At 43.9% G+C, this 14386-nt stretch overlaps 1 protein-coding gene across 1 annotated transcript in view; it reads left to right on the top strand.

The window, feature by feature from the left end:
• Positions 1-14386, top strand: part of DPP6 (dipeptidyl peptidase like 6) — a 426206-nt gene that overhangs the window by 214684 nt on the left and 197136 nt on the right. Inside the window, exon 2 of the mRNA XM_033098964.1 lies at positions 10328-10442. Within this exon, the coding sequence (XP_032954855.1) occupies positions 10328-10442 (115 nt within the window). The remainder of the gene's footprint in view (positions 1-10327; positions 10443-14386) is intronic.

Raw genomic sequence — 14386 nt, 5'->3', positions numbered from 1 at the left:
AAAATACATGGCGTTGTCTGCAAAGGGGGCCTGGTTTTATCTGTGCCTCATCGTGGGACGCTCGCTGTGGCCCAGTCTCTAAGGCACGTGAGCGACAGGCTCACGCCGTCCGACCTATGCTTCCTCTGCCCCGAGAACCGTCCAGCTAGTCACCCGGCTCGTTCCTGCACACCCTTCTACTCCCACGTAAATTCCACTTCCCTGGAGAGCCCTTGCCTTCCCGTGGCTCCCCCATCAGAACTGTCCCCTGTCACTCTGCTCCCTGACTTACTGTCCATTGCGCTCAGGTCAGGTGTCATTTCACTGCCCTGGTGTCTGTCTGGCTCTCCTGTGCGGGGTGAGTGCGGGGGGAGTATGTCCACTTCACCCTTGGCCCACGGTCAGTCACAGAGTTGTCACACACTGCGCATGGCTAACCGCTGCCCCTGTCAACTTGACCACACCAAAGCTGTCTGACGTGCCGTCATCCCGCTTAGTGGGTTAGCACAGCCTGAAGCAGCCTGAGACCTCCATCCTGGTCAAGAGAGAGCACTGCCGACACCCCAAAACCCCTGCACCATGCCTCCCCCTTTCCAATGGCGACTTCTCCCCCCACCCCACCCAGTTAGGCAACATCTGCATTTCACTGAAATTCCTGTCTTTGCTTGTCTTCATAGATGTAAGCCTGAGCCCCATACTTGTAGTTTGCCCGTTGGTGAACTTGATACAAACGGACTCATTCAGCATATATTCTTCAGTGTGTGACCCATTTCACTTAAAATTATATTTGTGCTGTTCACCCAAGCTGTGCATGGTGGCGTCGGTGGTTATTTTCTTTGATGCGTCACATTTTATGGAACGAGCCACTATGGGAGGTCACATAAGGACCCACCCCTCAAAGAGGGCCACATCCCGTCAGTGTACAGGACCTGTGGGGCTCTGTGGCACATGGGCTGTAAGGTTGTGGGCGGAGCTAAGACTGCTGGTCTCGTGTCTCCATGGGTAACGATTTCTCTAATGCTGCATGTCTCTCTGTTCAGCTGAACCAAATGAAAATACCATTATTAGACCATCCTTGATGACAAAAGGAGCTGTGACATATGGGTCTACCGAATAGATCCATTCTTGGCCAGCTAGGGTTTAAAAATGCTGGAACTTTCTTTTTGAGTATCAAGTTGATACCTCAAACAGTTATTGCCTCAGGAATAGCCCACAAGACTGGTGTGGAGATTCTGTGGCGCCAGCTCTCGGCTGCCACTGGCTTTAGCTTGAATGACCCCTCCTGTCTCGAGGGGGGGGCTATACTTCAACGCTGATAGGTTATGATAAGTGTGGATTCTTGAGGGCCTGTGAAGGTAATTGCTAAGTTCCACTCGGTTTCTCTGGGGAAAGAACGATACATGCTGGTAGAAAAGCCAGTCTTTTCAAAGAAAATTATATGTCAAATTAGCAATTCTTGAAATTATAAACTTAAGCAAGTAGTTAAATTTTTCACCTGGTTCTTGAGTGTAGGTTTGGCCACAAAAAGTAGAGCATGTGATTTCTCCAGTGACCTTGGAATGCCCTGTCAGATGGGGCCCAAATGGGGTCACGGGGCTGCCTGACTGCATAGCTTGCCGTGCAGTCTGTTCAGCTTCTGTGTTCTCAGGATTCACAAACCAGCTCAAACTAATTTATGTAAAACAGGAAATAAAATATTTCTTAGAGAAACAGGAGTGTCTTATTAAATCTCAGGGGAAAATTCCTGCAGGCTCAGAAAAGTTAAGTCAAGAAATGGAAAACCAATGGGGACTTTTCTCTCTCTCTGCCTCTTGTCTCTTTGCCCCTCTGTCTCTTTCCTTCATTCCTCTCATTCTAGAAATCTGTGCTATTTTCTTTGGAATCCACGTGCCATGTGGCAGTAGACACATCCCCCACCATCACCCTCCTTTCCTTCTCATGTTTCATGGTAATCATCAAGAATAAACTGGAATATTTTAATCCTGTCCCTAAAATCCTGGAGCAGACTTCTGACCCAGGTGGGGCCGCTTACTTGTGTTTGGGGGGCAGTGGAGAGGGCTGACAGGATGGAAATGTGGGTCCTGGCACCATGGGCAGAGGAGAGGGGAAGCTGGCATCGTTCTGACTGATGCACTTGGCACACCACACCTGGAGGTTGTTCTCAGGGTGGCCAGCCTGCCTGAAACAGTGCGCTCAAATTATTTTAGTCTCTACCATTCTCTTTTAGTCTCTACCATTCTCTTACTAGTGGTTCTTGCCTTTGAGACTTGTTTCTTAGTGACTTAATATTTTTGGAGAGTCTGCGAGCATTTTGACCTTGAGAAGTGACGTGTTGAGCTTGCCAAAAAGCTGCCAGCCTCAAACGTGTCTCAAAATTGCCTGTAGCTTTCAGTGAGTCTGTGTAAAGATACCCATGACCTAAACATGATTTGAAGACATTGTAATCATACACAGGAATGAGAAAGATACGAACGCTCAACTTTACATTCTGCGACCTACTTCTGTAGTCGTATTTTCACTGGAAGGGATTTCTCCTGGGTGTGATAGATGGTGACACGTCTTCTAACTACAATCAGGCCACAGTGCCGTTGCTTGTGCTGATTTATGGGACAACACGGCCCCTTTAAAACAGGATATCAAGTTAGACTGCGCTCCGGAGGTAAGAATAACTAAGATTTTGAATTTCATCAAGCCACCGTAAGACAGAGTCAGTTACAATGAAGAGCCTAGAGACATTTGAGCTCTGGTGTTGACTTTGCAGGTAAAAAATAATGAAGAAGTTTTAAAATATCCATAATTATAGCCAGCCATTTGCCTGTTGCTGTTTTTCTAGCAGGACTGGTAGAGCAGGAGCTCGTGTTCCAAATGCAGTTTTGCTGAGCCGCAGGCAGAGGTTGACAGCTGCCTTGGTACATGGCGGTGGATATGATTTCAAAGTGGTCTGCCCTCAGGCAGGAATAGAAAGGCATGTTATGCAAAATAGTCAACTTCAGAAATTTCCAAATTCATGGAAAAAGACAGTGGATCCCAGGCCTGTCCCTGAGGCAGATGTACAATGGGTGGTGGGAGCCCAGGAGCACCCGAGTGGAGGACAGCCGTGAGAGACCCCGAGGAGGCAGGTGGAGACTGTCGACAGGAAGGGGGGCCCCTGAGAGCGTCTGATGGCCCCGGAGGACCAGCTCCTCTCTGTCACGAAGACGCTGATGACTCATAATTAAGTGCTAGACCTTAGCAGTGCAGCCTGTCAACCAAACTTAGTTTCTAATGAATGACATCAGTGGAAGTTCTCTGCAGAGAAAGGTTCCATCCTCCCCGACCAGCGCTCTCCTGCTCACTCCCGTCCTGCTCCCATCTGCTCAGCCTGCCCCAGACCTGCCGTCGGTCATTGACATGGACTTGGCATGAATCCGTACCTGGTGGCCACAACCCTCATGCATTCCATACACTCACAACGAGCCAAAGCGCCGCAGGGCACTGAGGAGACAGAACAGCCTCCCCGAGCAGGGGAGCGATTCCGGGAGAGGGAGACCACGCAGCCCCTGCTGGACGCCCGTCCACTCAGGCAGCAGTGGCTTCTGTCTTCACTTCTGGCCTAACCTGTGGAGCCCCCCTTGCTTCTCATGGGCATAGGTCCTCCGGAAACTTTTTAAACCCTCAGTTCCCTGAACGTGGGCCTACTTTTATCCTAGGAAAGGCCGCTTTCAGTATTGGGGGCCAGAATCCGTCTTCTCGTCATAGGTAGGGATAGACTCCCGAAAGCTCCCTGGCCGACGAGGCCATTGATTGGCTCAAAGACAGATGATTGTGAGAGAAATAATTGAATTCACTTCCTCCTTCCCTAGTGAGCGGGCCATCTGGTTGACCCCTCTGTCTTTAGCAAAGGGAAATAAAATGCAAAACTGCCAGCTGTCCCCATCACGGCTGGCAAGGTCTGGACCTTCACTGTCACTGCAGTGTCAGCCCTCCTCCATCACCCTCGCCAGCCCTGTGTTTGCAGCTTTCCACGCTCCGAGCTTCTGTGGCCGTGCTGCTTCCTTAGGAAGAGGCCTTCGTTTGCTGTGGGAGTCGTCTTCTGCTCTCTTCTGCTGGATGTTACTCCTTCCGCCCCTTTAGCTGCACGGGGCTATGCTTGTAGTGTAGAAAACAAACGTGCCAGATGATGTGTGCCCGAAACATGCCAGGGGGGTATTTGCTGCTTGAGAAATGCATCGCTTTATTGTGGGGTCACGTAGCTGTGCCCTGGATCACCCTACTTTGAAGTGAAATTTCTGAAGTGAAATTTCCCCTCCTTAGCGCTCAGGATGCGACCGTGACACGTGGACAACAGGAAGGTGATGTTCCTGTAACCGTACATTCCTTAAGTTGTGTAAAAAATTGAATGTGCTTTGACTCCTTCCTATGTGATATAGCAGATGTTACTGAGACATCATTTGGCAGTGACAGCAATAACTAGTAAAGCAATATCTTATGCTCCTATGATGTTTATAAATTACAATGTGCTTTCACACACGTTTGCATTGGTCCTTATAACACCTAAGCAATAGATTCCTTCTGACTCCCACCCTACTTTCCTCTTTCCTACTTTCGTAGCTTCCAGTTTCTGTAGCCATCACTCAGGGTTTTCATTTGACTCTCTACTCCTGATCATAAGGCACGAGGTGTGATGAAGGTCGCAGGAGAAATTCTGGGATCTATGTGAAGCTCAGGCCAAGATGAGATGCGTCCGACTCTAACAGAGAGGAGAGGTGGTGGGTGCGTGACCTGATGTCAGCGTTCGGTGATGTCACCCTGGGGGAGGGCAAGGACATTGTGCTGTGGGGACCTTCTGGCACCAGTCCCCAGCACGTGGTGTCTTTAATTCTGATTCTAATTTGTATTTCTGCCACTTCAATTGTACAATCCCACATAAAGCATCAATCTCTGATCACAAATGACTCAGGTAATCGCACCTGAAAAGATGAATTTTGTATTTCAGACATCAAACAACCTAGGAAAAGGTTTAGTCTGTTTTCAGTTCCTTGTTTTCTTTTTGCCGATGTTAAAAATAAATATGAGCAACCTTCTGCCACTGGGGGAAGACGATTGCCAACTGTAGGTGTCAGCTTGCATTACGTCTTTAGGACCCATTGCTGTTTCTGGCCTCGTTAATGTACCTGGGCTTGTTAACGCTTTGCTTTCCACATCAGTCAACAGTGGCTTGACTGCCAGACCTGCCAGCAAACGACAGAGTCGCGTCCCAGAAGGGCACTCACAGATTCGTTCCTTCAGCTCCCTGAGCACTGTGGCGACCCCAGTTTTTTACAGGCCTGGGAACAGGAGCACACGGTGGTTACTCGCCCTTAAGCCGCTTACCTGACGACATACACAGGCGATGCGTACACAGCTCAGTAGTGCAGTAATGTCCCAGGAAAGCATTTACAGAGTGTCGCAGCTCCGTCCGGGTGACAGAGGAGTGAACTCCGCGCGTGAAACCAGGCAGGGCTCCCCGACGTGTCCAGACGAGAACTAAAGAACGTGAAGGGGGTTTGTCTGACGGCCAGAATACAGAGAGGAGCGTTGGGAAACAGAGATCGCGTGCAGCTTGGTGGGTGGGCAGGGGACGTGGAGGGGAAGACTTGTCCCGGGGCAGTACACTCTGAGCAGAGAGGGAAGACCTTCGAGTGGCTCAGAGGGAGGGGAGGAGCGCAGACTCCCTGGGCAGTGATGTGCAAAGGGCTTTCATCTTGAGGACAGCAGCCAAGAGCCTCAGACAGGGGCTCTAAATGCAAAAGGGAGACAGAAATGCGTCCTGACACCGAGGTGTGTGTGAGCCACTCCAGATCGCGCTGGGGACCCACCTTTTCTGTGATGTGCCCAGGACCCACCACTTACCACCACCACCACCTGGGACAGACCTCCATCACCCTGGTTTCCTTGCACCTGCCCCACTTCCCACCCTCACTTCCCTATGTTTTGTTCTCAGCAGCTCCCCCGTGATCTATTCAAATGGGACTCCCATCATGCCCTGCTGTGTGCACACACCTGGCACTCGAAAAGCTAAAGCCACCACCTTGGCTTTCAGTCCCTTCTCTCTCTGGCCCCCGCTCCCCACCCCTCCCCCGGCCTTCTCACTCAGCTGGGTCCCCTCACTCAGGCCACTGTCTCCTTGCTGTCACCGCAGCACTCCTGCTGCTCCCTCTCCCCAGATTGTGTGTTCTCAGACATCAGCCCGGGTCTTACTCTGCTCAGGCTGTTAGCGCAAAATACCACAGACAAGTGGCTTAGTCAGCAGGGATTTATTCCTCATAGTTCTGAAGATTGGACCTCCAAGGTCAAGGTGCAAGCTGTGGTATCTGGTGAGCGCCCTCTCCTTGGGTTGAAGATGGTGACTTCTCGCTGTGTCCTCATATAGCCTTTCCTTGATGTATGTGGATGGATGGAGAGAGAGAGAGAGAGAGAGAGAGAGAGAGAGAGAGAGAGAGAGCGCTCTAGTATCTTTTCTTATAAGAGCACCAATATCCTGAGGGCCCCACCCTATGACCTCATGTAACCCTAATTACCACCCAAAGGCCCATCTCCAAATGGGGGTTAGAGCTTCAATATGTGAATTTGGAGGCAGGGGGCACAGCTTAGTCCATAACAGGCTGATGTGCCTCCTCCCAGCTAATTTCAGTTTCCGTTCAAATGGCACTTTACTACCAGGTCACTCTGACCTCCATATATCCAATCATCTCACAAGACCCTCTCATCCTGCTTTTCTCTCCTTCTCTTAATGGGTTTATCTGTTTATTATTTGTCCCCTCATCCCTGCACTAGAATACGAGAAAGGAATATAGAAAAAATGAAAGCTGTTCAACTTGTTGGGTTGATAACAAGGTTTTTGTTCTGTTCAATGTGGTACCCAAGGTTCTTAGAACAGGGCCGGGAAGAGTAATCCCTGGATAACTGTGTTGGATGGATGGATGGAGGATGGAGGATGGATAGATGGATGTATGGATGGATGGATGATGGATGGATGGACGGATGATGGATGGATGGATGGAGGATGCATGAATAGATGGATCAATGAGTGCATGGAGGATTTGTTTACCTTCTTAGAGCAAATGGTTAATTGTAAACATGCTTTTCCACTTTATTTGGACTTCCAAGGCATGTATGTAGTACCAAACAGAACAGGGAATATATTAGTGTCTCATTTTTACCATTCTAGGCAAAAATACAAAATTCTGCTGAGAAATAACACTGACGCTCAATGTTTTGGGGTAATTTATTAACTTTCCTGCCCTTCATGGGAAGCAGGATCATTTCTACTCAAATTTTAAATAATTCAACTCCATAAGTTAAGATGAGAAAGTCTGAATTTGGAGATCCAAATTAGATGTTCAAAGAAACATATGTTAACCTGCATCCAAAAACTATCTCTGTGCTCTGGTTATACCCATGTGAAAATTAAATGTGCATTATAAACCAGGACAAGAAAGGAAGATGGAAAAAATGAAAAATTTTGTTTCCTTGGATTAGCAAGATTGTTAATTATGTTTTTCCTCTTTAATTTGTTTCCTCTTGTTACAATATTGCTGTGTAGAAAAAAATTACCTGCACTCTGAAAAATGAAATTCGGCAAATGAAAGGTCAATTTAATAAAGAATGCCTGCTTTCCTGCGGGTATAATTACCCTGCTTTTTAAATGTAAGAATGTTGCCTGAAAGGGAATATGACACATTTGTTCTTAAGAAATGGTGTAAATGATCCAGAATCACTTCGCTGAAGTGGGCTGTGCTGTCAGCACTGGTTTGGTTAGCTGATTATGCATTCTCCCGTTCGATAAAGTCCACCGCAGTGGTTTTCTGTGCACATCCTTAGTCCAGTGAGCAGAGATTTTATCCTCTCTCTGGAACTGTCCTGACTCTCATTCATTTTTCCACCCACAGTAGCAATGTCACAGTTTTGCATCTTGCTTTTGCATCCTGTATGTGTCCATAGAACTTATACTGTGTTGGGCACCCTGGAGGTTATTTCTTTCCACCTTCCTCCCTGGAGGACTGAGCCGCCAGGGGCCCCGTTAGATGCTTGCTCACCCGTTACCATCTTGCTCACTTGCCTGTGAAGAGCCCACCCTTTTACTAGGCAACATTAATGGCTAGAGATGCTGAAGTTGTATTGATACAGAATTCTGTCTCTGGAAATTTCCTTTTGGTTCCAACTCTACCTTCTGGAGCTATAAGAATAAGTCTTCTTTCTTTTCCATGTGATGATGAAGGCTAAGTATTTAGTTTTTGCATGTGAACACCCCCTTCAACCTTATTTCATATGACACATATTGTAAATGTCTCCTGGTTGTCTCTGTAGATACATTCTCTCAATCATTATCTCTGGCAATACCCAGCCCGGACCTGGACATCGTATTGTGGATGTGTTTAGATCAGAGACGGGACACACTGGGAATGTCAGAAGGACTTTTGTCCCTGCAACATTTGTTCAAGAGTGCTCTTGCAAGTTAATCAGTTACACTACTATTAATAGCTGGCCACAAAACTGACAGAAAGCAAAAGTCCTAGGCTTTTTGCATGTAAACTTTGACGGATGCGTCAAACAGAGCTGTTTAAAATAGAATTTAGAATTCTAGATGATTCTTATTAGAAACAGGATTCTACACAGGTCGCTTGTGTGAGCTGCTGAGGACACAACATTAATTTTATCGTTCTGGATCTGGAATAAGTTTGGTATTGAGTAGTAAAACGTTTTGGGTTTCGATGGTGCCCCTGGGATTTAATGCGATCAGTGTTCGAGAAATGTCTGTCGGGCTCTGCGAGCGACTGCACACACTACATTGGTCACAGGAAGAGGACTGCTTCAAGGTTTATGCGATTCACAAATTTAGTGAGAAGGGATTATTTTCCTTGTAAACGTGGGTCAGGTGAAAACCTGCCGAATCAGCAGGAGCCGATCACTCCCCCTGCGTATTGACCAGTGACTTTCTCATGTAGAAAGTCCTACCCAATAGGAAATGAGATTGGCTCCGGGTAACTCTTTGTCCTGATTCCATGCTTATGTTTAGTCTTATTTTTAAGTGCCAAAGAGCCACTTGTTAATAGATAAATTAAATTCTGAATGACAAATAAGAATACCGAGAGAAATTTCTAAATCACGGTAGAGCTCTTTCCTGCTAAGGCTGTAATGGCTCTCAAAATTTGTCTTACTTTGATAACCTAGATAGCCAATGTCAAATACTGGGATGTCGAGTATTAATTACTTGCCATCGTGCGGCTAAGTCCTGTCTTTACTTGGATATGCAGCAATTTGATATGTTCTAACGATCTTAAGTTTTGGGTGATGACGCACTTAGGTGTTGGAGGCCATCTCCATTCGGTTTCGTCTTGACTTGGAGTTAATAGGGGTGACAGTTATGGGCTATAACAGAGAATGTTTTGCAATCTATATATAGGCAGAAGTAGCAATCGTCCGTTTACAGTGTGACCATGTCTTTACTTACCCTGGAGAGTCCCAGTTGCTCTTGTGTAATTAATAGTTATAATTATTAATATAAGACTATTAAATTCTTAACTTATTATTAATGATCAATTTTACTTTTTTGTCTCAAAGGACCCCAGTTTGGACTATAAATTATATAATCATTATAATTTGAAAGACTGAAAGTTTGGTCTCAACAGCCAATATGCCTGATTAAGATCCTAGGTTTATTTAACCTTTAGCCCCCTTTAGCAGTGTCTCCAGAACCCCCCTCCCACCCCCAATTCCTGCTACAATGCAAATGTGGTTCCCTGGAAGGGACTCCAACCTAGAATAGGGATAGGTGAGTTACCTGGTGAAGACAGACCTGGGAGATCTTGAAGCCTTGTATGAGCAGCTATAGAAGGAATACCCGAGAGATGGTGAGCAGTGGGCAGAGGTTGATTGAAACTGGCACATAGGACATGCTAAATAAACATTTGAATTTGGTACCCTGAAATAAAAGCTGCCCGGGCGATGTAAAGAAAGAGAAAGGAGAGAGGACTAAGGGCTGGAAGATATAACCTACTTGGGTTTGATTGTGTGGGAGTTCATAGGCTGGCTGCCACGAAGAGAAGACTCTGTAGCTACACTACGCTGTACATCCTGGTTTATTGGGTGGAGAAACAGTAAGTTCACACAGAAGCTGTCAACGTAAAATACGAGGTTCTTTCTTAAGATAAGGTTTGCCATGACGCCAGGAGGGCAGCAGGGCAGAGGGAAGCGTGAACCGTAGCCTCCAGGATGAGAATATGCCTTGTTTACTGTGTCGTATCTCTGTTCTTGACTAAAGTAGCATGTGTGTATTTGGCTTGTTTCCAATTTCACTCATCGTGTTTCTTTTTTCCATTGTTTTCAGGAGCTGGTGGGGAGTAATCCCCCACAGAGGAATTGGAAAGGAATAGCAATCGCACTGCTTGTGATTCTCGTGATCTGCTCCTTGATTGTCACCTCAGTCATACTGCTGACACCAGGTACTTCTAGTTCTTCTTGGAGAAGTAACTCACCGTGTAGAGAAAGAACATCATTTTAGCTTGTAATTGTTTTAAAGTAACTATCTCTTATATACGTTATGTTTCCCAGGTTCTAATTCTCATCGTGCCGTATGGTAAAGTGATGTTATACGCTTTCAGTGGAAAAGATCCATTTCATATGCTTTGAAATTGTTTATACAATTGGTGACTATCGGAAATGCTTGGTATCTATTAAAATTCGCAATTACTCATTCGTGCTTGATGAGCTTAAGGGCAGTGGCATTATATTATAAATAGAATAATTTTATATATCTCATACTATTCCTGGGTATTCCATAGTATCAAGGATGAATTAAGAAAATTATTAACACAGCATATGTTTTGCATAGGTTAAGAATAAAGTACATGTTAGATACGACTGATGCAATAAAGAAATATAAAAAGGGAGTTAGAACTCAGGGAAGAAAAAAACACAAAAGTCATCAGCAAAAACCTACAGCAAAGACCTGTATGCACATGGACTTTGAATATTTCAAAAGTAAGTGGTATAAAAGTGTACAGGAAAGAGAGAGATCCTTTGTGAGAAAGTTCGTGGAGACGGTCAGATGTGAAGTGGTCTGTGACAGAGTGGTGAGATGAGAGAGAAGAGAGCCTTTTCCTAGAAGATCACCATGTGGAAGTTATGATAGAAAAACCATTATGACTACAAACTGTGTGCAACTATTTTATCCATTCTCATTGTTAGATTAGGTACCTATTTGTGTGAACAAAAACATGTTTCAGTCCTCAATAAATAGACTGTGCCAGTGTTAGACTTCAACATGGAAAAAATGCAATGTAAAAAAAATTGTTTTGATAGGTACAAAAAGTGCAGGCAAATTGTGGTGTGTGTTTAAACTATAATCACAAAACTTAAATGAAAAACAGAGTAATCGGTACCCTGAGACCCAAACTACATAAGTATATCACAAGGAAAGAAAACTATAAACCAGCATCTCTTACGAATATAGGTGCAAAAATCTCAACAAAATACTAGCAAACTGAATCCAGCAACATATAAAAAGGATTATGCACCATGACCAAATGGGATTTATCCCAGGAAAGAAAATTTGGTTTAACATAAAGTCTCAATGTAATACACCCATGTTAATAGAATAAAGGGGGAAAAAACCAACAACATGATCATCTCATTAGATGCAGAATAAGCATTGGACAAAATCCAAAATCCTTTCATGATAAAACACTCAACAAGTAAGAATAGAAAGAAACTTCCCCCACCTGATAAACAGCGTCTATGAAAAGCCCATAGGTAATATCACAGTTAACGGTGAAATACTGCCAGCAGTCCTCCTAAGATCCGGAATGACTGTTTCTATTTAATATTGTTTTGGAGATTCTAACCAAGGCAGTTAGGCAAGGGGAAAAAATGACATCCAGATGGGGAAGAAAGAAGTAAAACTATTTCTATTCATAGATGACTTGATGCTGTATATGGAAAATCTTAAGGAATACACACACACACACACACACACATACACACACACAACCCTATTATAACTAACAAATGAGTTCAGCAACCTTGGAAGATACATCTTTATTCAAAAATAATTTGTATTTCTATACACTAGTAATGAACAATTCAGAAATGAAATTAAGAAATGATTCACTTAGATTAATTTTTTAAAGTATAAGATAAGAGGAATCAATTTAACAAAAGAAGTATAAGACTTGTCCACTGAAAACCACCAAACATAACTGAAAGAAATTAAAGAAGACTTAAGTAAGTGGAAAGGTATTCTATGTTCATGGATTGGAAGATGTAATATTATTAACATGGCAGTGATTCCCAAATTTATATAGAGATTCAACCTCACCCCGATCAAAATCCAAGTTGTTTTTATTGTAGAAATTTACAGGCTGAATCTAAAATTCAGGTAAAATGTGAAAGACTTAAAATAGCCAGAACAATCTTTAAAAAGAACAGTTAGAAGACATATATATACCAATTTTAAAACTTGCTCTAAAGCTACAGTAATCAAAAGATTATACTATCATAAGTATAAATATAAAAGATCAACAGAATAGAATTGAGAGTTCAGAAATAAACCTGTATACATCTATGGTCAGTTCATTTTTGACAAAGGTGCTAAGACCATTTGATGGGGAAAAAAATAGTCTTTTCAACAAATGGTGCTTATACCACTGGGTATATACATGCAGAAAAAACAAGTGTAGTTTTACCTCACACTATATACAAAGATTAACTAGGTGTGGATTAACCGCCTAAATATAAGAGCTAAAACTATAAAACTCTTAGGAAAAAAATAGGTAAATCATTGTGACCTTGTATTAGGCAACTGTTTCTTAGATATGACATCAAAAGCACAAGCAACCAAAGGAAAAAAATAGATAAACTGGACTTCATCAAACACAAAAACTTTTGTGCCTCAAAAGACACAATTGAGAAAGTGAAGACAACCAACAAAATGGGACAAAATATTTGCAAACCACATATTTACTTAAAGTCTAGTATCCAGATTATATAAGGAACTCTTACAACTCAAAACAAAGTAACACATAATTTAATTTAAAAAGTGGGCAAAGGATTTGAATAACCTTTCTCCACCAAAATACAAAAGGCACGAGAAAAAATGTTCACCATCCTTAATCATCAGAGAAACGCAAATCAAAGCCACAGTGAGAAGCCACTTCACACCCACTAGGAGGGCTGTATTTGGAGAAAAACACAAGTATTGGTGAGGATATAGAACAACTGGAACCTTCACACATTCCTAGTAGGAATGTAAAATCGTCTCACCTCTGTGGAAAACATTTTGGTAGTTCCTCAAAAAGTTGAACGTAAAGGTACCCAGTAATTAATTTCAACATATGACCCAGTAATTCCACTCCAGGTATACATCCCCCAAAACTGAAAACATGCGCTACAGAAACTTGTACACGAGTGTCCATAGCAACCTTATTCGTAATAGTCAGAAAGTGGAGACAACCGAAATAGTCTTCACCTGGTGAGTAGATGAACACATGTGGTCTGGCCATACGGGGGAGATTATTCACGAGGAATGAAATACTGATATATACTACAACATGGATGAAGCTTGAAAGCATTACTGAAGGGAAGGAAGTTAGGCTCCAAAGCCACAGGTTGTCATTCCAGAAAATGCAAGTGCATGGCCACAGAAAGTAGAATAGTGGTTAGAGTCTGGAGGAGTGGAGAATAGGAAGTGACTGCTAATAGGTGTGAAAACATTGTAAGACACTGTACATTTGGAGACGTTTTAGGTTGCAGCAAAATGGAGAGGAAGGTACAGAGGTTTCCCGTTCACCCGCCCCCACCACCCTATCCCCAGACACCAACAGCCTCCCCCATTGTCAACACCTGCACCAGATGGGACATTCAACACAAGGGGTAAACCTCCACTGACACATCCTAATGAGATTTCTTTTGGGGGTGATGAAACTCTTCTGGAACTTGACAGTGGATGATGGATGCACAACACTTTGTAAAAAGTGCATTTCATCTCAGTTACGCTGTTAGTTTAAACAATGTTGAGAAAGTTATAAACAAACCAAAAAAGAAGGGTGCAATTTGGCCATTTGTATACTGAAGTGCCGTAAAAACTTACTTAACTTTAAAGACGTTTCAGCAGCAATTCTGGAGCGTGTTTCCGCTCCTTGAACGGGGGGCAAGGGGGGTCCTGAATAAGTGAGAGGGGCCAGAAACCTTGTAGTTGGGATGCAGTACAGTGCGTCTGAGTGATCAGGAAAAATCGATTCTGCTGCTGAAATTGAAACGAGTAGAGTTGAGAGGGATTAGGGGAGGATTAATGGAGACAAATACTCGTTCTGCTTTGTGACTATGCAGCTGCTGAGTCGACTTAGCTGGGAACATTTGCAGATGCGTGTTTTAAATGAATATAAAGGAA

This window comes from Rhinolophus ferrumequinum, chromosome 26, assembly GCF_004115265.2.
Source record: "Rhinolophus ferrumequinum isolate MPI-CBG mRhiFer1 chromosome 26, mRhiFer1_v1.p, whole genome shotgun sequence".
Taxonomy (NCBI): Eukaryota; Metazoa; Chordata; class Mammalia; order Chiroptera; family Rhinolophidae; genus Rhinolophus; species Rhinolophus ferrumequinum.
This window is presented reverse-complemented; position numbering and strand designations above follow the sequence as displayed.